Below are 25929 nucleotides of genomic sequence, written 5' to 3'. Positions count from 1 at the left end.
AAAAGTACTTAGCATTGTGGAGCATCTTATCCTAGTCAGTGTTTCTATGGATATCCTTTCTGTACCGACAGCGATTTATTGTTTCCCTTTCTTGTGACAAATGTACTTATTGTAAGTCGCTTTGGATCAAGGCGACTGCTATATTCCCTAAATATAAATGTGTCTGCATTTCCTAACCTGGGCGTCTGCTGCCTTACAGCCGATCCAATCAATATTGTGTCCACCAATAAAGGACCGGTAAAACGACCCTCACCGGAGATCACGGCTCCAACGCCTTCGCCGCCTACTCAGCCGTCGTGTTTTGTCAGCCCGCCGCACTTAGTCTCAAGTGTGTGTGGGCGCCCAATGAAAAAGTTGATTGAGCACAACTCACGTTTTTAATGTCTTCATACGAGCCGCGGGCTGGGCCTTTTGGCTTAGAGTATAAATTAAATGTCTATTTGCCATGGGCAATCATAAAAAACGTTTTTTGATTTGATACACTCAAAATGAAACCGTCGGGTATAACCACTTCTCCACAGCAATTAAGGCAGAGGTTAGGCAGGGTTCTCTCTGCAGTAAACGTCTGTCTCCTTTCACCTACTCCCTTAAAAGTTCCTTTTTCATTTAATAAAAACAGCTCCCGGTTCTTTCAGCAGCAACCAAATCCCTCAACCCCGGCAGGAACGAGGATGACAAATATTGATGTGTAGGAGGAAAAAAAAGGAGATAAACGTAATCATACGCCTAAAAGAGTTAATTTAAACTAAGCATATAGGGTGGCCAGGAAATGCTGTCTACCTTAGCTTTCCACTCATATCCGCTCCCTCCTGAATCCATATATCAAACTAAATTTTCTTGTTTCTTGCCGTGCTACTGAAGTGCGATTCCGCGGCCATGCACGGAGCGATTAAGGAAATTGGGCCAAAAAAGAGGGAGAGAAAAAGAAGCGAGGTCTTTAAAAACAAAGATTCCATCATGTTTGTGGAATGCTGTGGTCGGCAATATGGAAACAGAAGAGAGTCCACAAGCCGGTGGTTAGAAGAAAAATAAAACTAGTCTGCGAGAGAGGGAACTCGGGTGGGGGGCGGTGAGGGGAGGGGGGGGGGGGCAGCTTCTGGAATTACACACCAGAACCCCCCTTAGAGACAGACACACACACACACACACGCTCGCACACACACCCTCAGGCTTGTGCAGCTAACCGCCGCTGGTTAGGGTGGGGCTGGTGGGGGCGACGCGGGAGGAGGAAAACAAGCAGGCTACGGTCCGCGTCGCTTCCTGCTTCATCTGCATCGCTCTGATGTCGTACCCCCCAACGCCCCCCTGCCCCACCCTGACATCCATCACGTATTCTGACACAAAACGTCCCCAGAGTTAACGCAAGAGCGATTCCTTTAATTATTATTCTGTGAGAGCTAAATTACAAACCAAAACACAGCGACTGGCGTAGGCCGCTGGGCCAACGCCGTGTTAACAGAACCTTCTACAAAGAGACTGGGAGCCCGTCCTACACCGCCATGCACGAACACACACACATATACATGTAGACACAGACAGAGGCATACAGACTAAGCACACACACACATATACATATAGACACAGACAGAGGCATACAGACTAAGCACACACACACATATACATATAGACACAGACAGAGGCATACAGACTAAGCACACACACACATACACACTGACAGAGGCTTACAGATACACACACACAGATACATATACATACACACACACACATACATAGGCATAAACACACAAACACACACACATATACAAACACAGGAATACACTCATAGGCATACACACACACATGCACACACGCACACACACACACACACATACATATAGACACACAGACATACACTCATAGGCATACAGACATAGACACACACACTCATACACACACAGACGCACACACATACACACACAGACAAAAACACACACGCACAACACACACACACACACACACACACACACACACACACACACACACACAGATGCATGGTGATCGTATCACACGTCACACAGTGTTTGTCCAAACCCTTCTCCACACATTGTTGACATAGCTCTCCTCCTGGTCTCAGGCTGGAGATCTAAAGGCCAAACTGCGTGGATAATGGCTGTTTCCAAAAATACAGCCGGCGAGCAGGCCTGCTCGCTGACCGAGCTCTTGGCCGCCGCCCCAGAGCCGGGAGCCAGGCTCCAGGGATGGGTCCAGCCGAGCTGCCTACCTACTCTCTGTCCTGGTCTGGCCTCTCCCCCAGACTGAATGACATTCTCTCACAAATTCGCCAGTGTCTGAGCGTGGTCGCATAGGCCTCAACGCTGTCTTCGTAACAGTCGAAGATCTAGTGGTTTGTCTTTTCGTGTTCGGCACTCAATCCTCTCTCCTCTCTCCTGTCCTCCAATCTCCTTTATTCTCTCTTCCTTCCTTTCCTCTCTATATCATCTTCTTTCCAACCTCCTCCATATTCTCTCTTTCTCCCCTCATCTTTCTTCTCTTGCCCTATTGCCTCCTCTAACATCCCGCCTCTCCTCTATTCTCCTCTCTTCTCCACTCCTCTCCTCTCTGCTCCTCTCCTCTCCTCTCCTCTCCCCTCCCCTCCCCTCCACTCTTCTCCTCCCCTCTCCTCTATATTTTTGTTGTAGCTACAGTCACTGCTAGACCTAACAGTCAACATCATCTGGAAAAGGATACTTATGGTGGTGGTGTCGGGGGGAGGTGTGCGTGTATAATGTTTACCGGCGTATAAACAGATGTTATAAAGACAGCCTTTATGTGAAGGAGCTGATTCTTCCTCTTCAAGTAGTGCCATTGTTCTTGCTTTAAGCTGAGTAGGATGTCACCCAGGGCACATGGCCTCTGTGGAAGTATTTCCGGCTCTCTAAATTGTTGTGTATGGTATAGATTCATTAGGGCATACTGGTCTATAAGCTGCTGTAGTAATCTGGGATAATGTCTAGTAGCCACATGAACACAAATTACAAACCAGCCCCTTGCTTACAGAAGAGGTGGGAAATGTGGATCTCATTATGAAGGGGGGAGTGGGGGACAATTATTGTCTTAAGACACTAATGTGATGGATTGAGAGAGTTTTAGTAGCGTATTGCTGCTATCCCGCATTGCACACCTCACCAGCAGAGAAACGGCTCTCAGGAAATAAACATTTTTACCCATGAATTCTTCTTTGGCCACTTCCTCTCACCATGAAGATAAATGTCAGTAATCAGCAATTAAAAGGCAGTTGACACACACTCACCCATGCACACACACGCACACAAACACATACACACACACATACACCGATACCAAACCGCACTCACACATGCACAAACACACAGACACACACTGATTCTATACCACACACACACATGCATATGCATAAATTACTGCTTACACAAGCGTATACCGCAAACACACCAATTCATCAACCCTCAGCAGTGGGAAGCAGCCATATGTTGTACTGCTGCCCGTCCGGCCTACAGACTTCCAGAACACACACAGGCTGCCCTAATTGACTTGTAAAAACTCACCAATATGCACTTTATGGAAAAAAAATTCAGACCAGCCCCAGAGGGTCTGATATCAACTTTTGCAGAGTTAACAATTCTCAAGTCTCCACCACAGAAACTAACCTTATTCCAAATCCCCAAAGCATTTTCCTCCCCCCTTTCAAGATAGAAAAGGTCGGGCCGTATCAAAGACGCCAGACGACTGATATGTTTAGGGTCTGTGTGAAGTCATTTTTTTAGCTTGGGAGGGAGGCTGGTAGTGGATACGATCAAGGCAGAAGGCCATGAGGTAAAGCAGGCTGTTTTCTCCCGCTCCCCAGTCTCTTTGTGCATCTGTGTGCTGACAGGTCGGAGCCAGGTGCTATTTCTGGAAGGCTCCTGTGATCCTTGCGCTGCCGTCTTTGTTGTGGGCGTGGCGTGCATCGTCCGCCGCGCTGATCCGTGATGGATGATCCCGGGTCTTTGCGCGCTACACGACCCGCAATCATTCACAATCGGTGTCTGCGAGGCGAAGACAGAAGGAGTTTCCGTCGTTTCAAATTCTGTGGAGCGGTAGAGGCAGGATGCAACTTTTCACAGCCAGGCCTTAACCCAGTCGGTAGTCCCGGACCACCCCTCCTCCACCTCCACCCCCACCTCTACCATCCTTCCTCCACTGCCACCTCCAACTCCCCGGCCCTCCTCCACCTCCACCTCCACCTCCTCCACCACCACCTCCAACATCCCTCCTCCACCTCCACCATCCCTCCTCCATCATCCCTCCTTCACCACAACCTCCTCCACCACCACCTCCAACATCCCTCCTCCACCTCCACCATCCCTCCTCCATCATCCCTCCTTCACCACAACCTCCTCCACCACCACCTCCAACTCCACCCCCACCGCCTCCCCATCCGTCCTCCACCACCACCTCCAACATCCCTCCTCAACCTTCGCAAAAATATCCAAGCTCCCCATCACTAGTCGATAGTGAAAGCAGCGCTCATAGTAGGCCCGTGCATGGGAGGATCCTAAACGTGTCTGGGAGTTTAACTTCCTGGTTCAACCTGTCCCAAGTACCTCACCATTTCCTTCAATCACGGCGTCCCTTATAAGGTCAAGCACTTCCTTTGCGATAGACTAATGTCTTCTCACCTCTTCTCCCATTGTTCGCACAGCAGAATACCTTCTCCAAGCATGTTGAGACTCCATGGTGACCCTGTGCATTTACAATGTAAAGCCATCAACACCTCACTACACCTAGCCTGCACTTACCTCTGTTTCAATCTCGCCCTTCCCTTCGGCCTGACAGGCCTTTTAATGTGGGCCCTCTTTTATGATTGGAGTTTGTTTTTCTTGAGTTGCATGTTGTCATAGTACTGGTGCTGAAACCTCTGAGCAAGGAATGTAGGTGTGCTGCTCGTCCTCTGTCATATATCTATCTATCGCACAGTATAGATCACTCTCTCTCTCTCTCTCTGCTAAATTCAGAGAATAATGAATCAATAAAAAAAAGGAATGCAGAAGCAGCTCCTCCGTGCTTTGCAGGACGTCTTGGATGATCCAAACTTCACCCAGAGTGAGGGACAGTGAAAGTGAGAGACATTGAAAGTCAGCAAACACGCCCACATCTCTCTTTTGTCAGTGAGGTGTAATTACAGAGAGACAGCTGCTCAGATCCTTGCCCTGCAGCCTACAGGGCAAGGCTGTGTGTGTGTGTGTGTGTGTGTCTGTGTGTGTGTGTGTGTGTGTGTGTGTGTGTGTGTGTGTGTGTGTGTGTGTGTGTGTGTGTGTGTGTGTGTGTGTGTGTGTGTGTGTGTGTGGGTTTGTGTGGGTATGTATGTTTGTGTGTGTGAGTGTGTGAGAAGGTGGATGGGTACAGTATTTATGTTTAGTTAATAGTAAGGGGGGACAGGGTTGGAATTTTGTCCTCTTTGCGCACTCTCTCTCTTCTCTCTCTCCTCTCTCTCTCTCTCTCTCTCTCTCTCTCTCTCTCTCTCTCTCTCTCTCTCTGAGTATTGTGTTGAACCACAGGCCTGCTTCTAAGGTTGATATAGTGTACCTGAAATCTCAATCTGCATGGGGTGGCATTTTAATACATGCTTTACGGTCCCAATGCAAATACGACTTAGCTGGTCAGTCTATTAATTTGACACATTTCTTTATTTAAACTGTAAAGATTTACAGTTTAGTAAAGTAAGTAGTAAAATAACACAAAAACAAGTCATTCGAACAAGAGTTTTAAAAAGGGAATCTCTTCTTCCAACTCCTATAAAGTAACCCTAATAATCCATGTATTCCCAAGTGGTTGTATTTGATCTCAGTACGTCTCATGGAAAAGTCACATCCAGTGTCGGAGCTGGAGACGTAAGACAAATCATTACTCACAAATGCCACCAATTCAAAACGTTGGCCTACGTGTGACAGCTGGGAAAAGCGGCGTAGGAATATGAATTCTGCCCATTGTACCAGGAAGGGCATTCGGTGATGCGTCTTGTCCCGACCTCAAGGAAAGCAATGCTGATCAGGGCCAAAGTAAACCAGGACCAGAACGGGAGTGTCCTGGGTGGTTTAGGGAAAGGAAGCTCATGTCAGACGCCAGGCCGCTCTCTCTGTCTAATAGCTGGCTGACTAAGCCCTGATATTCACCCATGATGTAAACATGGAGCCCACTGCAGCATCAGAACACTGCAGCATTGTGTCCCTGTCCGCAGCATTGTGTGTGTGTGTGTGTGTGTGTGTGTGTGTGTGTGTGTGTGTGTGTGTGTGTGTGTGTGTGTGTGTGTGTGTGTGTGTGTGTGTGTGTGTGTGTGTGTGTGTGTGTGTGTGTGTGTTTGTGGCTGTGTGCGTGTTATGCATGTGTGTGTGTGTGTGTGTGTGTGTGTGTGTGTGTGTGTGATTCATTTGTTGGCATGGCTGTTTGGATCCTTCTGTTGATTGGATCTCGTCATTAGTACTGAGGTATAGCTCTGTCAGTTTTAGAGCAAACTGGTCTCTTTGTCAGAATGTTTATGGAGAGGATTTTCACAGTAATTCTTGTATATTATTGGAGTGTACTTCAGAGTTACCATGACCAAATATGGCATGGAAACAATACAATCTCTGGGATTGACAAGTCTTGTCATAGTTGGCATTTGTGGTTTTGATGCCAGATGAAAAACCTCTCTTGAGCAGCAGAATGAATGTTGACTCTGCAGCGATTAAACTGGTTCTTTGTCTGATTTTTGCTGCTAAGCTATGACAATAGTGCCCTCTACTGGTAAATACTGGGGATGATTCAAATTGATACCTGTCATCCTAGACAGACTATTATCAATCACTTGAACTGTGCCATCTCAGTTGTCTCAATGTATTGATTGATTGTGGTTGTATAGATTTTGTATTTTTTTTTAAATATATATTTTAAGCTGCCATGCTTATTTAAGACGTCAGAATACTTTATTTATTTAGTTTTTTGATTGGCTGTTGTCATTTACATTTTCCATTCTTACATGGTAGACTCAGTGGTGTAATGACACTTAATGCAAACAAACGAAAAGGAAGGAATTAAAAATAAAAATAAAAAATATATATATACTGTATATATATCAATCATCCTCTAACCCTCCTTTCTCTGTGTCCCCAGGTCTCCTGGATCCTGACGCCAGGTCTGTGGTTCACGAGTAAGGTGAAGAGCTGATCCAGCACCAAGCAGCCCCCCTCCCTGCGGTACCTGCCACTGGAGCTATACTGATTTCTACGATCCAGAGGACCATGGTTCTGCACCCCAGATAACGCCTCCGAGGACCAGGCCTTCACAGAGTGCCCTGTGCACCATGGCAGGAGAGGCTCAGCATTCCCATGCTGTCAAAGAGCTGGACGCAGAGTCCAAACTGCAGGATGCCGGGACCTCGCTGGAGAAGCACAGTGACAAAACCAAAAAACACTCATTGGCGCACTTTCCAAGCACTGGTAACGAGGCCAGGCCCGACGGCAGAGGGGCCAAGACCGACAAACTAGAGAAGGAGAGGGATTGTACTCAGCAACGAGAGGCTGTCATACGACCACAAAAGGCTGGGAAGATTGACTTCAGGTCCCTGCAGAACAGACCCAAATGTTCCACTGACAGGACTTGGCCCAGCAGCAAGAGCAGCCCCCAGTCGCCAAGCGGGAAAGGCCGCAGTCGAGACAAGGCCAAGCGTTCAGGGAAGTCCGAGCGAGGTAACCCTCAACAGCTGTACCGACTGAGCATCACCAACCCACGCTCCAACCCCACCATTGGCATCGCCTACCCGCAGCAGAAGGTCTCCCCGCCCAAGAAGCTGGAGGCCAGCCGTGGGCCGGTCTCCGGGAGCTACAGGTTCCACGTCCCCAGCATCCCGGAGAGAGAGGCCGAGCTGCACCAAGAAGACCTGAGCTACAACCGGTGCTTCCAGGAGGCTTCTCCCAACCTTACCTCCCCAAGCTATACCTCACAGACACCGACCTCCACAGGTGGTACCTCCGCCCATCAGCATTCAGCCATGACCCAGCAGCAGCAGTCGGCCGCAATGGAGAACATCGGTGCACAGCCCAGCAGCCAGCAGCTCCTGGCAGATTTTCAACTGAGTTGCTCCAATGCATGGCCGTCTCCAGAGAGAATTTTTAATGGTGCTAACTATGGGATTTCGTCCCAAAAATCGACAACTCTCTCTGAGGTCAACAAGGCGGGTGTCTTTGCATCTGCTCCGTTTCAGTATGGATACCAGTTTCTGGAAGACTCCAGCGCCAGCCCTTTCCCTTGTGAACAGAACTCTCAGTCACAAGACTTCACAGACTCTTCACATGTTTCTGCACACGTGAACCACACCTCTTTTTCCTTCGCAATGGGAGGGGAACTACCTTCGAGTAACACTCAGTTCTGTAAGGATCCACAGCAGGAGGAGCGTACCTGTTACCCAACCCCACTTTCGTCGCAGTACACCCCAGTTCCAACGGGGGCAGCATCATCTCTGCTCTGTCCCAGGAGTCAGAGCGAGGACTCCACTAGTAGCGACAGCTCCGGCTCCAGCACACAGCACCCTGAACAGGGGAAAAACGCCCTACAAAAGAGCACAGAGGATTTTGGACAGGCAAATAATGGGGACCTGGCTATTGATCCTGGGGGTAAGAGTAATGGACACCCAAAAGACACAGGTGCCAACCAGAGAGCACTCATTCAAGGAAGCGTGCATCATTCAAGAAGTAATTCACAAGGTCCAAGTAGCCAATTACACTTTGCAAACAAAACTTATCAAAGCTCTTCACACAATAACATTCACTTGGGATCAGGGCCTTTTGATAAAAAAATCAACAACAAGGTACATAACAGAATACCACACTCAACATATTTATCAGTTGAGCAACAAACGATCCCATTTGCTGATATGAATGAAAAGTTTCAGTTCCAAGACCAAAGGCCCAATTCGTCAAAAAATGGCATCATGCCCTGGCAACAGCTACGGCAAACTTCTATCACTGCAAGCCAGAACAAAATAGAGCTGTCGAGGCAACTTAATAACCAAAAACTGGCGTACATGGTTTCTCCCTCTGACTGGCAGGATGATTGTAAATCCCATAAGAATGGCCCCACGAAAACTCCTAACTCCTTTCAAAACAATAAAACAAACGATGTTTTTTCAAACCAAAGATCAGATGCTATTAAACATGGCAGCAGCAATGCCATGCCAAATTACAAAGCAGAGGCAAACCACGCACAGGTCTGTGATTCAAAAAATAAACCGTCCCGTAACTATAGCTATCCACCATTACAGGTAGCCCCTGTGGGCCGTATGATGGTGTCCCCGTATGAATCCCCTTTGCCTTCTCCTCTGCTGTCACCAGTGCATAACCCCACTTCCAGCAGCACCTGCTCCTCGCTCTCTCCAGCATCCACCAGTCCTGTTAACAATAGCTCAGAGGATGGCCCGATGTCGAAGACAGGTGTCCCTCCAACATTTTATCACCAGCACCAGACCAAGACACAGTTGCCCTCAGACCACTTGGGAAACAATTCTCATCATTTCCACGCTGAAGTCCCCCGAAATATGCCTTATGGGTCGGACAGAGGAAAAGACGACATGCTGAGCTACCTGCACAACGGTGTGAACCCTAAAAATAATATGGATGGAAACAAGAGTTTCATGGACAGCTTTGGACTGGAACATCATCAACCACCGCCGCCATACTCAGCGCATCAGCTGCTCGCCACTTCCTTAGCAACGGCTAATCTGGACCAGTTAGATGTGGTGCTGACGTGTAAGCAGTGTGATCAGAATTTCAACAACCTGGCCTCGTTCTTGGGTCATAAACAGTATTGCTCTCAGCATTCTTTCTCACACATTGACCTCAAAGACATATCCAAGATGGAAGATGGCAGAAAGTTTCACGCAGACCCGTCAAAGGTTCAGACACATGGTGCTAACACATCCATACCGAGATGTCCATCGGATCTTCATCTATCTCTTTTGGGCCTTAATAAAAATGGAGAGCTGATGTGTGACGGTGAAACAAAAGGCGATCACAAGGAGGATCAACTCAAACTCAGTTTGTTCTCTGGATCTGGCAATCTACCTGTCCCTCTTCCTGAGTTGGAAATGGAGGATGCTAAGCTAGACAGTTTAATTACAGAAGCGTTAAATGGACTGGGATATCAGTCAGATAATGCAGAGATAGACAGCAGTTTTATTGATGCATTTGCTGACGATGATCTTACCACTATCAAAACAACTTCGAACAAACAATCTTTAAAAAACAAAGAGTCCATTGCCACTGACTGTAAAAGCAGAACTATAAAAGAGGACAGGAATTCGACAGAATCAAAATATCTGCATGACTCCAATGATAAACACGAAACAGACAAGTATACAGAGATCAAATTTGAGAAAATGTCTCTGAATATGGAGAAAGATGAGAAAATGATCATAAAGAAAGAGACCTCTCCTAAACAATCGCAAATCTCCCCTCAGGAGCTGTTGAGGGAAAGAGATATTAAAGAAACAGATGCTAGTAAACTGTTTTCAAGTGAGGATTTTCGCGCTCCCCGATTAGTCCTCAGCAGCAAGTTTGCTGAGCGTTGCGGTCTTAAAGGTTTTCAGGACAGCTCGGTATCCAGAGCATCCACACAAACACAATCCCAGCCATCCACTGTGACCCAAACATCCCCACAAACAACCAAAGCCGTCAAAGAGAATAAGCGAAAAAGAAGCAGTGGTGGCACTTGGAGCAAGGAGCTTATTCACAAGATAGTTCAACAGAAAAACAAGCTTCATAAGCTCCACGTTAAAGGAACCAAAAACCTTCAGTTCTCTCTCGTCATGGACAAAGTCACTCCCAGCGTGCAGAACCCAGCCTTTGGAGAGTATGATTATGTGTCGGACGCAGATGACGAGTGTGAACCTGTGAAGATTGCGACCCAGGGCCGTCTCAGCCAAAGCAGTCGGTGTAAATACACGTACACTAAGGAGAGCAAATGGAGGGCTAGGGGGGAGAGGGAACAGGCCGCATGGAGACATGAGTCCAAAGAATGCTTTGAAGTGAAGAAGAGTGAATTGGTTTCCCTCCAACCTGAGAAGTATGGTTCCCACCAGAAGGTCAGGAGGCGGGACAGCAGGTCCTCCACCAGCAGTGACCTCAGTACATCTGTGAGCGTTTCTAGCGACAGCGTCAGCAGTCCCAAAAGCACTGACCGCACCGACTCAGACTGTGAGAAGAGGACGGAGATGCAGACGAAAGAGTTTCCGGAGCAGAGGGGATTGTCGCCACACAAGTCGTACGACGAGACCCAGACATCTGCAGCACTGTCCTTCACTAAATCTTCCAAAATGGAGAATGCAGATCAGTCTGGTCATTCTTCTGTCAAAGACGGTTCAAAGACCCTCAAGAGCCCTCACTCAAGCCCAGATATTGCTGATACGTCGTCATTATCATCCAAAGCAAATAATGCACTCAAGAACCATGAGAAATGTAAAAATCCACTTATGATATCGAAGTCAGAGTCACATAGCAGAGAAATCGGCACATTTAGTTATGACGTGAACACATCACAGGGAACAGACGAAACTCTTCACAAAGATGGCTTGACGGCCCAATCTTGTCATGCTCATATTGAGCAACTACAGCTTGACTCACCGCAATCTGTCACTGTCAACAAAGAGGATTTGAATCATGAGAAGGAGAGAGGCTCAAAGGGAATAGCAACATGCAAAAGAAGCGATAGCCTGGGGCACGAGGCAACACAAGCAAAGTTGACAAACACTGACTTTTTTGATAAGCACAGTGAGGATGTCTGCAAGGAGGAAGATGCTGTTGCATTAGAGAAGGACTTTGCCCCCAAGCCTCCATCTCTTTGCAGTTCCTTCATGGATGACGTGTGCCTCTCTCCAACCGAAAGCCACGATTCATTACTACAAAAAGACACATCTCACCTCATGCCTTATCCTCTTGATCAGGACAACGGACTCATGAAGTCCCCACTGTCGTTTGACACATCATCTGTGTTTGGGGACCTGACAGTGGCAGGGTTTGATAACAGTCTTTATTCAGACATCCCTTTGCAGAAAGAGGGGTTCAGCTCAATAGAAAACACACTTGATAAGAAGGAAGCTTTTGATTCCTCTTTCTCTCCCTTTTTGGAACAACGAGAGTGGAGCCTTATGGTGGATGTCAGTCCAGTGCTACCAGAGGAGATTTCTCAGTACAAGGGAGACACTGTGAAATCCAATGAAAATAAATCTGATTTTAATCACGTTCCTTTGTCTCTGCCAGACAAAATCATGGACTACAGTGCAAATCTAAACAGCTGTGCGTCAGAGGACGAGCTCGAGATTAAGAGAATTGTGAGTGAACTTGAGAACCAGCTACAGACGACGAAGATACAGAGTCCGGCACTGCTCCCCGAAAACACCCGAAAACATCTGCAAATGAGCAAGTTCTCTCCCCTCCGGCTGATCGATGATTCTGACAATGATGGCACCGGTCTGGATATTCACTGTCCTGTGCAATCCTTGAGCGTGCCGGTCAGCAGTCTCTCATCCGAACATTTTACCGACCAGGTTCTACCGTGGTCCAGTCCGTTCCAGTTTGACCTGATTGAGGTGGACCAAAATACACAGACTCCGACACACAATGAGCCGGGGCCTCTTGAACATTTCAGCGAAAGGGAAGACGAGGTGACGGATATGGGTACAAGTGTACATTCAACACAGAATGAATCAGCATTGTTACAAATCAGCGAGCACACAGCTGAACACACAAACAGTGACAAAGAAAAAACTCTTACAGAAACAAAGGAAGAAATTTTGGAAGAGAAAAGATACACAGAGAACCTTATTAAAAGCCTGGAGGTGATTTCAGACTCTATTTTCAAAGAAGAATCCATTATATCGGAAAAACAGGAGATGAATGTCAGCCCACGCAAAAGCCAACTTGATCCAGAAATTGAATGTCAAGCATCTGATGCAATAGACAGAGAAGATCACAGCGAGGGGGAAGTCATTACAGAGACGGACAATATATTATTATCTCCAAATATCATTGAGCAAAAACAGGCTATTGAATTCATTCTGAATGAGTCACAGTCTCTGTCTCTGTCCAACACCACTGAGCCCATTGCTGATGGAAACCGCCCGATTGTGCTGCAGTCAAGTGAACCCTTAGAGAGCAATAATAATGGGGCCAACATAGATGATGTATCCCTTCAGAAAGATATTACGCTTGAGAGCAACACCATGGAGTCTGCCTATGGTTCAGGAGAGATGGAGGGTTCCGATGTGGTGCAGGGGACTTGTGCAAATAGTAATGCATTGGACAATCTAAATAAACTCTTCAAAAGCAATATGGACGATGACAAACACTCCGCCATAGACAGTCAAGAGGAGGAAGAAGAGGCAGTTAAGGGAATCACTAGTGACTCAGATGCCCATTCCCCCTCAGCAGACAATGCTGCTGATGCCGAAAAAGAGCTGAGTGAGAATATAGAGGATGTGAAGGAAACAAGCTTGCTACAGAGGGCTTCTGAGTTCCATGCTGACAGTGCTCATCTGTATTCACCCTTTGCTGACCAACAGGGAGTGGATACTTCAGAAAATCTACAAGAGGATAGCGTCACAACACAAGAGGATTTTGTTGGTCATGTTGCCCATCAAAACTACAGCCAGACCGAGATGTACAGTGCTGTTCTTGCAGCCGAAAGTCCCCTGGAGGTAGTGACCACAGAAAAACTTTACAGCCCAATACTGATGGAGACCAACGTAGAATGCCAGGGTAGAAACAGCCCAGAAGCTCCAACCACCAAGGGAGAAAGTAGTATGTTAATGATGCAGCCACAGTCTAGCGAGATCCAGAAGGGTCCAGATTATTGTAAAGTGAATTCACCACAAACTAAATCGGGTGTTCAGTCCAACAGAATTCAGGAGCAAGTAGAAAAGCTTCCGAATGTTGAAGACAGCGGGGCACAACTTCCACAAGAACATCTCGTGGCAAGCCTCAAAAGTTCACCCTGCAGCAGGAATATGGATGCAGAACATAATCAATGTACCTCATATCCTGCTTCACCTGCCAATCTTCCCGTCATTCCAATTTCTCCGGTACCATCCTTGGAAAATTTGGAAATGCAAGAGATTACATGTCAGTCACAAAGCAATTGTGACAGTACAACCATCGAGCAAAAACCACTTCCAAACACACCTTCTTCACCATTCCCAAGAAGCAAAGGGGAAACTGAACTCATCGATGAGGCGGAGGACATCGACCAGCCGTTGACCACAGCAGCAGAGATGGGGTATACTTTAATTAGTCCCCCTCATTTGGATCTTGGGATTAATGGGTGTAAAACGTTGAGCGAGGAAACCAGCGCTGCCGAACCACTTCCGCCGCATACCGTGGCAGAGCCACCCAAGGCATCAGATGATGTTACAAAGAAGGACGACACTTTGTATGATTTTAGACTCAGCCCCCTGGACTATAATTGCATCTCAAATGACCCCCCACAGCTCAAGCATTATGACTACATCCCTATATCACCAGAGAATGATGCAGAGAATAAAGAGGTGGTCCAGAGTCCCAGAAAGATTTGTGAACCGTGTGAGCTCAGCATTGACCCAGCACTGATGTTCATCAAAAACACACCAGACGAAGAAACAGAAGAGCCATCAAAGACAGATTCACCAGCTCAACTGAATTTACCAGACGAACCTCAGGGCAGCGATGACAGCCAATGTCTAAAATATCCTTGCATTGCATTGGATTTTCCCCCTCACAATAAATGCACAGATTCCTTGTGCGATGTCAATACAACTGTGGAGGTTAACCATAACACCGTCAAATCCATTGATCCTGTCAACGTCGACGTCATGAGTCAAGCTGGATCGGGTGATGATAGCGCTCTATGTGTGCAAGAAACCGCAACAAAATACCACAGAGAAGACACATCGGATGGCTTGTTCGCCTTGAAGCCCCTGATCATCTGTGAAAAGGTGGATGCTTTACAAAAACAACTAGCAACAGAGAACAAACTTCAAATACCCATAGTCAAGCATCTACAAGGGGATGCCTCGCCAAAAAGGGCAGATGAGAGGAGCAACATGCAACAGGGGAAAGCACTCTGTGACATCTGTTCCATGTGCTTCAGGACAGTCCCAGGGTTAAAAAGACACAAGGCAATGAAACATTCAGTCAAAGCAGACAAAAACATTATCCTGGACATTCCAAATCATCAGAGGAATATTCTCAGTTCCAAACCACCATCAACTACCGAGAAGCGCCTCAAAGATAATTCAAAACAGTGCTTTCAGAACAAATTATATGGACTGTTTAAAAGTCTCAATACTGAGATAAGTGATGCTGTAATCCCATCGAATGCGTCAGAGTCAGATATGATCATAGAGCATAAGGCACCGGAGTCAGATGTTACACTGGCAGCAGATGAAATAACCAACCATAAGCCTTCCCTGTCTACAAAGGTAAAGAAAATTTACAAAGCCAGGAAGAACAAAAACAGTGAAGTAAGCGACCAGAAAGACTCTTTCTCAGATGAGCTTCTGAAAATATTGAAAACAGACATTCTACAAGCGATAACTCCTGAATTCCAAAACCGTGGAATTCAAGAGCTCTCTGAGTCATCTGAAGCCCAAGTAAAAATAAACAATCTGCTAAACAAGACAATTACTGAAACTCAAGAGTTTCCAAACTGTGTTGCCTCAAACTGTGGCTTGGATAGCCTAACCAAAAACCCCACAAAATATGCAAATCTTCCAAATGAAATAAGCAAAGTAAAGCTAAATAAAACTGACACTGACGGGCTGGAATGCAGAAGTTTGAAAGAGACGGTCAATGGAGAAGAATCATGTAAGGACATTAGAGAGGATTGTGGATCTCCACACAAGGAGACTACTGAAGAATCTTGTGAACTAAGTGTGAATGTAGATGTGGTTGAAGAAAAGAAAGAAGTCCCAGAGAAAAAAGTTGCACAGGAAGTACTTCAAACAGTGTCAGTCAAGATAGAATGTGAGAAAATAAGAGCTCCTTCAGAGGAAGCAGATGACCCTCTCTCCGCCCCGGTTAAAGGTTTTCTCGACGACGACGCCACATTTTCACAGCTCTTCCCCAGAGACGAGGACACAAAGAGGAAAAAGCCCCCTCGAGTTTACAGCAAGAAGAACAAAAGACAGAAGCTCTCCCCTGATTCACATACGCTACAAGACTGCCCTCCTTCTCAAGACCAATGCGCTGACAATCAAACTGACAAAACATTGAACAACAGTCAAAGCAACCACTGTGAATATGAGACAATATCTATTGATGATGCCATCATGTTGAATATGTGCCACAACAGCTCCTTGAAGGGGGATGCCAAGACGGCGTCAGAAATCAATCAAAGTGTCAGTGATCATGAAAAAATCCCTGACAATCACGAGCAGCCTGTCAGCAACCACTTAAGTCCAATCGAAGGCTCTATTGATAAATCCTTAGTGGAAAGGAGCAGCTTGAGTGACAATAAAAGTCTACCTGCTGAGCAAAAGGTATCTTCTGACCCAATCAAATCCAAAGAAGATGTGCAGACCACACAATGCTCTGTGAAGCCTCCTCATGCCCCCCAGCCTCCAGAACCAAGTGTCACAGACAATGTTCCCAATTTCCACAGCATTGACATTCAGAATATCAAGACCACATTTCAGCTGCCTGAGATCCAGTTCTTTGAGTCTAGTAAAGACATCACAGTGGGTCCTCCCATAGCAGCACTTGACCCAGAGAACAAAGACCCAGAGAAATCCAAGAAACCAACAGAACGCAGAGGCAGGAAGCGTCAGGACGGCAGCATAAAGGTGAAGGAAAAGGAGTACAAGTGCAAGGTGTGCTTCACCTGGTTCCTAACACTGGGTGAGCTGAACTTCCATAAGCTCTCGCACAACCCCTCCCCGCCTCCCACCTGCTATATGTGTGTCCAACGTAAGTTCAGCTCCAGGGAGCAACTGAGAGACCACTTGAGAGAGAAACATGCGAAGAACAAAGCGGGCATCTGGACATGTGGGATGTGCCTGAAAGAGATATCAGATGTCTGGATGTACAATGAACACTTGCGCGAGCATGCCACCCAGTTTGCCCGGAAGGGCCAAACACAGGGGTCGTTGTTAGGTATTCCAGGCACCCTCATGCAGGAGACGGCCGTGAAGAACTTCATCACCTCCATCATGCAACACCGGCCCTCCAAAGTCAACAAAGAATCCACCAAAGTCCAAAAGGCTCAGGAGAAACAAGCAGTTCCTGAAATGCCGGTTGGGGAGGGGAAGACTGCTGCTGCAGAGAGAGTGGAACCCAAAGTTCAGAAAAGTAAAAACAATAACGGAACCAGTGAGAAGCCAGTCGAGGTCCTCCACAAAACAGACACGCCTAAAAATGTTGAGATGCATCCTAACTGCAAAGATCCCTCCAGAGACTGCCATCACTGCGGGAAACAGTTCCCTAAGCCATTCAAGCTCCAGAGGCATCTGGTGGTTCACAACTTGGAGAAGATCTTCCTTTGTCACAAATGTCCAGTTTCATACCAGGAGGCCCAAGAACTAAAAGACCACCTAAAGACGGTGCACGAGGAGATGGAAGACTTGGAGTCAAAACATACAACCCTCTACACCTGTGAGCTCTGTGCTGATGTCATGCACGTGATCAAGAAATCCTTCATTTGCAGCACATGCAACTACACCTTTTCTAAAAAGGAGCAGTTTGACCGTCACATGGAAAAACATCTGTTGGGGGGAAACAAGATTTTCAAGTTCAAAGGGGTGCTTAGACCTGTGAAAGCGGCTACCTGTAAAGACGACGTGACGTCAGACTTCCCCCCAGGCAAGAAGAGGAAAATCATGAGCGACTGTATGCAAGAAAACAGCTCAGACAGTGGGATAGCCAGCGTTGGCTCCCTGCACTTGAACCCCAGCTCTGAAACGCCGTCTTCAAAATCAAACGTAACCGTGGCTGACGACTCCACACAGACGAGCACCAACGTCTATCGCAATGACCCACAGAGTACGAGTGTTAAAACGGAGGACGATGCTGAGGAATATCCAGACCCCTTTGGGGAACTCGATCAATGTTCCTTTCACAATGAATCATCAGCATCTGAATCACCCCAAAAAGAGGAAAGATATCCCAGCATGTTGCCAGCGCTGCCAGTGAAAGAGGGTTGTGAAAGACCCGCTTCTGAATTATGTGATGTTAAGGAGGAGGAGGACGATGTGGTGGGTATCCCGGCAGAGGCAACATCTCGGCGGTTAGCCTCTAAAGAGAACAGTGATGTTGGACAAGAGCGGGTGAGAGAAAAGCCCACCTCAGCTGACAGCGGCACAGACGGCACCAGGGAGAAAGCATCAGAGAGTAGGGGTTCGGTCGCATCCAGCGAGGATTTGCCAGGTTCAACAAGAAATCCATCTGTAGTAAACAACCAGACCTCAGAAAAGTCTCACATAGATCAACAGAGAGACGATAGCCAGGGGAAAGAATCATACAAGCCTAACGGCAGCAATGACGGGAAGCAGGACACTCTATCAAACAGTACTGAGCCGCAAGCAAGCAGTCCGACGAAAGACAAAGCGTCCCTGATGAAAACCAACGAAGGCTGTAGAACCAGCACGACAAGGCCACCGGAACCAACTCAGACCATCAAGGGGTCATCAAATGGCTCAGACTTAATCGAGGACAGGGAGTCTCTGAGACAGCAAAAGAAAAGGAAAGAGATGAAGTCTCCCTGTAGCTCGCAGAGAATCTGCTCTCCTGCCACGCGTGAGAATCTTGATGTTGACGCAAAGACAAAAAAGAAGTTTCGTCTCAACAAGAGCGAGAGCCCTTCATCGCAAAAGAAACCAGAGGGCTTGAGCGATTATGCAGTGCTTTCTTCAGTCAGGGACGATGTTGTGAGCAACAAGATTATCTCCAAGAGCAAAACGTCCAATCTGGGTTTGCAGGCCAAGAGGGGCTTGCTTGACAACTGCCTATCAAAGAAAGCAGAGATTGTAGCCCATGTGAATGGGGATTGCAAAGCGAAAAAGGGAACTTTAGGACGTTGTTTGCAGTCTCCAGTATCTAAGGGATCATCGACTCCTAAGAACAATTCCCTGAATAAGCCTCGGCCAAAGATGGGAGTCAGGTCGATGGAAAGCCATTCCTACCGGACCGCAGAGTCTCAGAACCACCTCCTGAGCCAACTATTTGGCCAAAAACTCACTAGCTTTAAGATTCCTTTAAGAAAGGACACATCGGAATCAATGAACTGAGGGGTGGGCTGTGGGATCTGTGAAAAGGAGACTGCATTGTTTGCAGTTACAAATTATTATGACAATTCATTATGGTGAATGAGATTGCACAGCTCTTTTCTGTGAAATGAAATTCTTAATACTTGTATAGTCACTTTATGTCTTCTTTTGAAAGGTGTTTTTTTTATTACAAACACAAATTTACAAATGTGAGGACTGATTAACTTTTAGTCAACGATGCTTGTTGGGCTATCATGAATTTGTTTATCTGCTATTTCATTTTTTTTTGGACAATTTCCATTTCAGAGATTATATTTCATCCATACACCTAAAGGAAAGAAAAAAATAATACTTGAAAATACATTATATTTTTTCAAGAGATGCAAGTTTTGCATTCACAAAATTTTAAGAGTTTATTGTCTTATTCTGTAAAAGTACCGCATAAGAGTTAAACTAATCTAGAACTTTTGTTGCTGCACCTTTTTTTGTTTTGGTTTTTCAACATGCTTATACAAAGATATCAAGCAGAACATGTTTCTCCTTTTGCATTTTGCTTTACTGTACTACATTGACTACATCGATTCATTCTATTAGCTGTTTGTATGCATAACATGGTGCTGCAACATGTACGTTTTGTATGGTAATGTGAATGCCAATGTCCTCAGCAAGGAACACAAGAACCTTTTGTGATTACAGCAATCCAACTGTTTCTCTGTAGCGGTGACAGTAATCCAGCTGGTTCTCTAGTTTCTTCTAAATGGTAACGATACTGTGTAGCCTCCCAGCAGTCCAAGTGTTGGCTGATAGGAAACAAACATAAAGGTTATCTTTGGTATGAACTCAGGTGCATCCAAGGGCCCGTACGCGGCCCTTCATCCTGTATTAGGAGTTCATCCAACGCACTGATACCGTCACACACAAAAATCACACTCTCATCCGTGTCCGTACTCCAACTTTTTAATCAACCCTCATGTATTTGCTAGACCACAGAAAAGGTGCTGTATCCTGTTCATACTGTATCTTATATTGTATAATAATGTAGGTAGTTTATTTTCTGGTGTAATGCTTCATGTCAAAGATTTATTTTAATAATGTGCATAAGAGACAAAGAGCAAGCAGAAAGGGAAATGCAATGCCTGCAGGCTGTCAAGTGGTTCACCAAGTGCCCCTTTTCAAGTTGGCTAATAAAGATCTGTATGGGTGGCTCCTGCTTCGTGTCTTCCTTCTTGATGCTTTGCTTCACACACGTTCCGAACTCCCACATTAATTTGTACAACAAAGGCTGGCTGCTTGTCACGTTGACCTCGACTTGGCTCTCGATTTATTATGCTTCAAATCGGTTCAATCATTATTGTTCTTAATGAATCCTCCTATCGTCATTAAAAAACAAAGCATTCTCTTGTAAAAACACAAAGCATGGCAAGCTGGCCTAATTGTCGTCAGTTAAACGTCCGCAGCAGGACAGGCCGGTGTGTCTCAAGCCAGAACCAAGTACACACACAACAAGTTGATCTTCAGCGCTTCAATAAGCGAACACATCGTCAAGATGAGCACGGCTGGATCGTTGTTAGCACGGGGGAAAGCATTGAGAGCTGACATGTTGTGGGTGAAGGAGCTTCTCTGTCATGTGGTTCTCTCACGGTGTCTAAAATGGCTTCTGTTTCCATGTGAGCATGGTTCAACATCACATAGGAATAAAAAGCCATAGCAGACAGAGCGGCATGAGTACAGCAGGACCAGCAGCGATGCGATGGAGCAGTGTTTTCACACCTCGATGATATAGGAGACCTGGGGGGCGAAACAGAGCAGGGGTCATTTATATTTTAGACGGTAGAGGAAGGCAAACACAGACAGGAAATAATGGTAATACAAAAAAATGAAAGGTTTTATTTGTGTAGCGCTTTTGTAGACAGTCAAATATTTTACAACTGCCATAAAATACAAGAGTAAAAAAGAAACAATCAGATATGAAATAAAAAAAGATGTTATTTTGGAGAAGGTCTAATGGGAAAAAATGTCAATCTTTCATTTCACAATGTTTTTAATTCAAATCCCGGTAATTCTTTCTTGTCATTGGATGTGGGGAGAAGATGAGGGAATATATGAAGACAGGCATCGTGGTGGTTTGCTGTACACCCAGTGGCCAATCAAGTACAGCCCCAAATGAATAAAGCTCTTGAAATTATTCAGATAACAGTTACAAGATATTTGAGAGAAGATTAGAAGAGGCCCTATGATTGATTGTTAGCTGTGCCTAGTAAATTGCTCCATAACCACATACTGACTGAACAAATAAATAAAATACAGGTTTGAATATCAGGCCGTGTAGGAATTAGTCTGCTACAGAGGGACAGAGTTGCATTCAATCCAGCATGAAATGAACCACGGATCACTCATTAACTGTTCAATCATTTCTACTCAAATGACTTGAAATGATTGCACAGCAGGAAGGCTGGACCGTCATAAAATAACATCTATTAATTAATTTAGATGTAAAGACGTGATTGGCTTAGACACACATAAATATATTCAGAAAACATGTGTTTCAGTGTCATGAAAATATATTTACAGAACATATTTACTGCAAATAATAAATACAATGAGGCACAGCCCAACATGTGATGTGGGTTTCAGTGATGGTGATTTGGAGCTTCACAGTTTGGGGTGCCGACGTCTACAAAGGATTGTGAAAGAGGGGGACTATTTAGTGGCGTGCTCATCATTAAAAGACAAGTCCTTCCATGACATCAATCATTTTTTTCTGCTCCACACGTAGCTGTGTCTGGCGTTTACCTTCCGCTCAGACCTCCGCCGCGCTGTTTCAGACCGTCCCCAACATGGACATCAACCTGGACCTCACTGTGGATCTCAGCCTGGACATCGGCCTGGACCTCAGCCTGGACCCGAGCCTCACTGTACAGATGAAGACAGAGTGGCAGGAGAGGGCAGTAGTTAAAATTAATTCTGTCACCATTCAGCCTGCGAGATGTCATATAGAAGGTGCTGTCAGGCATCTGCTTGTTATCTGATCTATAAGGAAATCCTCCAGGGATGCCGGTGGAGACGTGACAGTGACGCTTTGCACATTGAGGTAGAGTGACATTATCAGAAGGCAGGGCCTTGAAATAGCATCGCCTTTGTTTCTCCCTGGCTCTCTCTCTGTCTCTATGTCTCTGTGTCTCTCTCTCTCTCTCTCTCTCTCTCTCTCTCTTTCTCTCTCTCTCTCTCTCTCTCTCTCTCTCCCTCCTTGTCTCTCTCTCTCACTCGCTCTCTCTTTCCCTCCCTCCATATCTCTCTCTCTCTTACTCTCTCGCTCTCTCTCTCTTTCTCTCTCTCTCTCTCTCTCTAAATCTCCTACTTGTCTCATCCGATCTCATTCTTCTTCCCTCTCGCTCCATTTTCTCCTTTCCTGCCCAGTGCTTTCTCCTCTTCCCTCTATGCCTCTAATTCTCTCCATTGCCTTCCGACCGAGTCACTCACCCCAATCCTCTGATCTCTACCTGCAATCTTCCCTTTCCTCCTCCCCCCCCCCCCCCCACACACACACACAAAGCTCCACCTATTCTTCTATCCTCTTTCTAATTAAACCCCAACCCTCTGTCTCCCTACCTCTCTCACTCTCTCCCTCTCTCTCTTTCAACCTCTCTCCCTTATTTTTAAAGCCAAACAATTTCTCTCACTCTGTCGCTCTTACCAACCATTCCTCTCTCTCTTCGCCCTCCCACCACCCTACCTCCCTCCCTCCCTGCCTGCCGCCCCCTCCATGCTCTCGCAGCGGTGTGGTGCTTCCAGCAGATCAGGGGGTGATAGAGATGGCTGGTCAGCGTAATGACACTCGGTCTGAGGCCACAGGTCACTGCTATGGGGAATTCACTGGCTTTTCAGCCATTATGGGGAGAGAGGGAGGCAGGTAGAGAGAGAGGTGGGGGACGGAGAGTGCAAGAGGGGGGAGGGAGAGTGCGAGAGGGGGGGGGAAAGGAGGGGGTTACAGGGATGGAGAGAGAGGAGTGAGGTTGGGGGGAGAGTGAGAGAAATGGAAAGAGGTGTGGAGGGAGATAGAAAGGTAGAGAGAGAGAGAGAGAGATTGAGAGAGAGAGAGTGAGAGAGAGAGAGAGAGAGAGAGAGAGACTGAGAGAGAGAGAGAGAGAGAGAGAGAGAGAGGGAGAGATTGAGCTGGGTGGTGGAGGGAGAGAGAGATAGAGAGAATTAACATTTTTTTGGGATGGAAAGAGAGGGGCTGGAGAGAGAGACAGATAGAAAAAAGGTGGGGGAGAGAGAGAGAGAGGGACAGAAAGACAAAGGTGGGGTATAGAGAGAGAGAGGTGGGGAGGTGGGGGAGAGAGAGAGAGAGAATGCAGAGAATTAACGTTTTTGGGGATAGAGAGAGAGAAGGGGGGGTGGAGAGAGATAGAGAGGGAAAGGGGGAGATAGAGGTGGGGGAGGGACAGAGAGACAGATTGAAAAAGTTGCAGAAAAGAGAGGGAGAGAGAGAGATAGAGAGGTGGGAGGGAGAGAGAAAGAGAGAGGTGGGAGAGAGGGGATGTGTGATGGAGGGCAGGCCCGCCAGGGAACATTCCATCTCCAAGCCGCTCTGCCAGCACGGAGGAGGAGAGTTGTGATTAATTTGATTGGGACGCGATTGGAAATAATTATGTGTACACCACCGAGTGTGTGTGTGTGTGTGTGTATGAATAATTCAACATAAACACCCCCCAGAGTGAACAAAGGAAAGGAAACAAATCGGGCGAAAGGAAGACATCAAAGTAATTCAGCCTGACAACCTCTGAACACGCTGTCTACCGCGGTAGCCTCATCAGCCAGTGGCGTGTGGGTAACGTATAATTACATAGAACTACATTTTTTTTCTACCTATTTTATTTGATCCTGTTTTATCTTTTTATATTTATCTCTATCTTAATAAATCATTAAAATCATTTCACTCTGTAAAGCATCTATGAGCATTTAGCAGAGTGCTATATACGTTTAATGTATTATTATCATTATTATTATTATTATTATTATTATTAACGACGCAGCAGTGGGAACGCGGGCGGCCATGTTTGTGCCAACCCCGACCACCATTAAACCACCAGAGGACGCTTGTCATTCCGGTCGATAGCCGTCGGGACGAGGGGACGGGCTGCATGCAAGGGCCTAAAGTACCTGTTTGATGTTCCAGGTCTGCACACACAAATGGGTCGTTCTGCAAACACAGCGCAGTGCCAGCGGCACGGCCCTCTGTGTCCACACCGCGGCAGACAGCAGGTGTCCACAGAGTGGACCGCCAGGTAACATATCACGCAAGGCGAGGGGGGAGGGTCTGAGGAAGAGCCGCAGAGTAAATATCGTACGGAGGGGCTGGACGGACCGCCGTGTATGAGTCTCCAGTGTGTAGCACCACGAGAAGAAATAGCCGAAATGGTAGTTATTAATTCCAGTGTAGATTAAACACACCCCTGTGTATGAATCGTGCTATAATCCACGCTTTATATTTCATTATATTTCCGGACGGTGGTTCATCTGTCAGTTATTTTTTTCACTGTTACATCGGCAGCTATAGTGATGCAACCGTATCTCATCCTGTGGATCTCTCTGTGCTCTGTCCCACTCCCGTCCCCTGGCCGCCTGCCTCGATGCCTCTCTGCTCGGGAGACAGCATGTGAGCGATCAACGCTGACACCTGTGTCCTCTCTCACCCTACTCCATGCTGCGGCTCATTTAATAGCTTCCTCTGTGTGTGTGTGTGTGTGTGTGTGTGTGAGAGTATGTGTGTGTGTGTGTGTGTGTGTGTGTGTGTGTGTGTGTGTGTGTGTGTGTGTGTGTGTGTGTGAGTGTGAGTGAGATTCTTTCTATGTGTCAGTTTCTCTCTATGTGTGTGTGCTTGTATGCGTGACTGCATCAATTGTGTGTGTGTGTGTGTGTGTGTGTGTGTGTGTGTGTGTGTGTTCATATCTGGCTAGTGGTGATATGTCTTCATATCCCGGTTCCCTGTGAGTGTGTTAACTAGAAATAAAAGAGATTTCACAGAAGTACCGCCACGGCACCTGTGGCCTGATGCAGTGCACACATACACATACACACACAAACACACATACATCTCACTCAAACATCTCAATCCTTAACACACACAGACAGAGACACACGCACACAAATTTCTCAGCCATTAACACATCCACACATCCACACACGCACACACATCTCAACCGTGAACACACATACACACACACAATCTCACACACACACACACACACACACACACACACACACACACACACACACACCCTTAGAGCGCATAGGACCTATAGAACCCATCCGCCTCGCAGTTGCCAATTATCACTAATCCTAGCAGCAGCAGATCAATACGGCGTACATGGGAAGAGATCCCACTCCGGGAGAGAACATAGTTTCTCACCGTGCCTGGCTTAGCCAATCGCCCACACGCCCGCATATCGATGCCGCTCTTTAGTGGGGAGGTGTGATGCAGGGGTGCGAGGCTCAGAGCGTAGCGCAACCCCACCGCCCCCCCCCTGTGCCCATGGAGCGCCCAGCGGTTCTCACCAGAGGGACAGCCCCCTCCCAGCGTGGTTGTAGCACCAGAGACGGCGTCGCTCCGCTAGCAACACCACGCACGGCGGAGAAGCCCCTGAACCAGACCTGTTGTGTTGACTGGTCTGCTCTAGAAACACAACATCACATGCGAAACAAACTTT

The 25929-nt window shown here is 46.7% G+C and overlaps 1 protein-coding gene across 2 annotated transcripts in view; it reads left to right on the top strand.

Annotated features, from left to right (window-relative positions):
* The window catches only part of znf469 (zinc finger protein 469), a 48395-nt gene extending 28009 nt beyond the window's left edge, over nucleotides 1-20386 (top strand). For both annotated transcript variants that reach the window (XM_079743480.1, XM_079743479.1), the window contains exon 2: nucleotides 7108-20386. In XM_079743480.1, coding sequence (XP_079599606.1) covers nucleotides 7298-19240 — 11943 coding nt within the window. In that variant the 5' untranslated portion in view covers nucleotides 7108-7297 and the 3' untranslated portion in view covers nucleotides 19241-20386. The remainder of the gene's footprint in view (nucleotides 1-7107) is intronic.
* The last annotated feature ends 5543 nt before the right edge of the window (nucleotides 20387-25929 follow it).

The sequence above is a fragment of the Pollachius pollachius genome (genome assembly GCF_949987615.1).
Source record: "Pollachius pollachius genome assembly, chromosome: 9".
In the NCBI taxonomy this organism is placed as follows: domain Eukaryota; kingdom Metazoa; phylum Chordata; class Actinopteri; order Gadiformes; family Gadidae; genus Pollachius; species Pollachius pollachius.
Note: the sequence above shows the minus strand (reverse complement) of the source record. Positions and strands in the feature narration are given on the sequence as shown.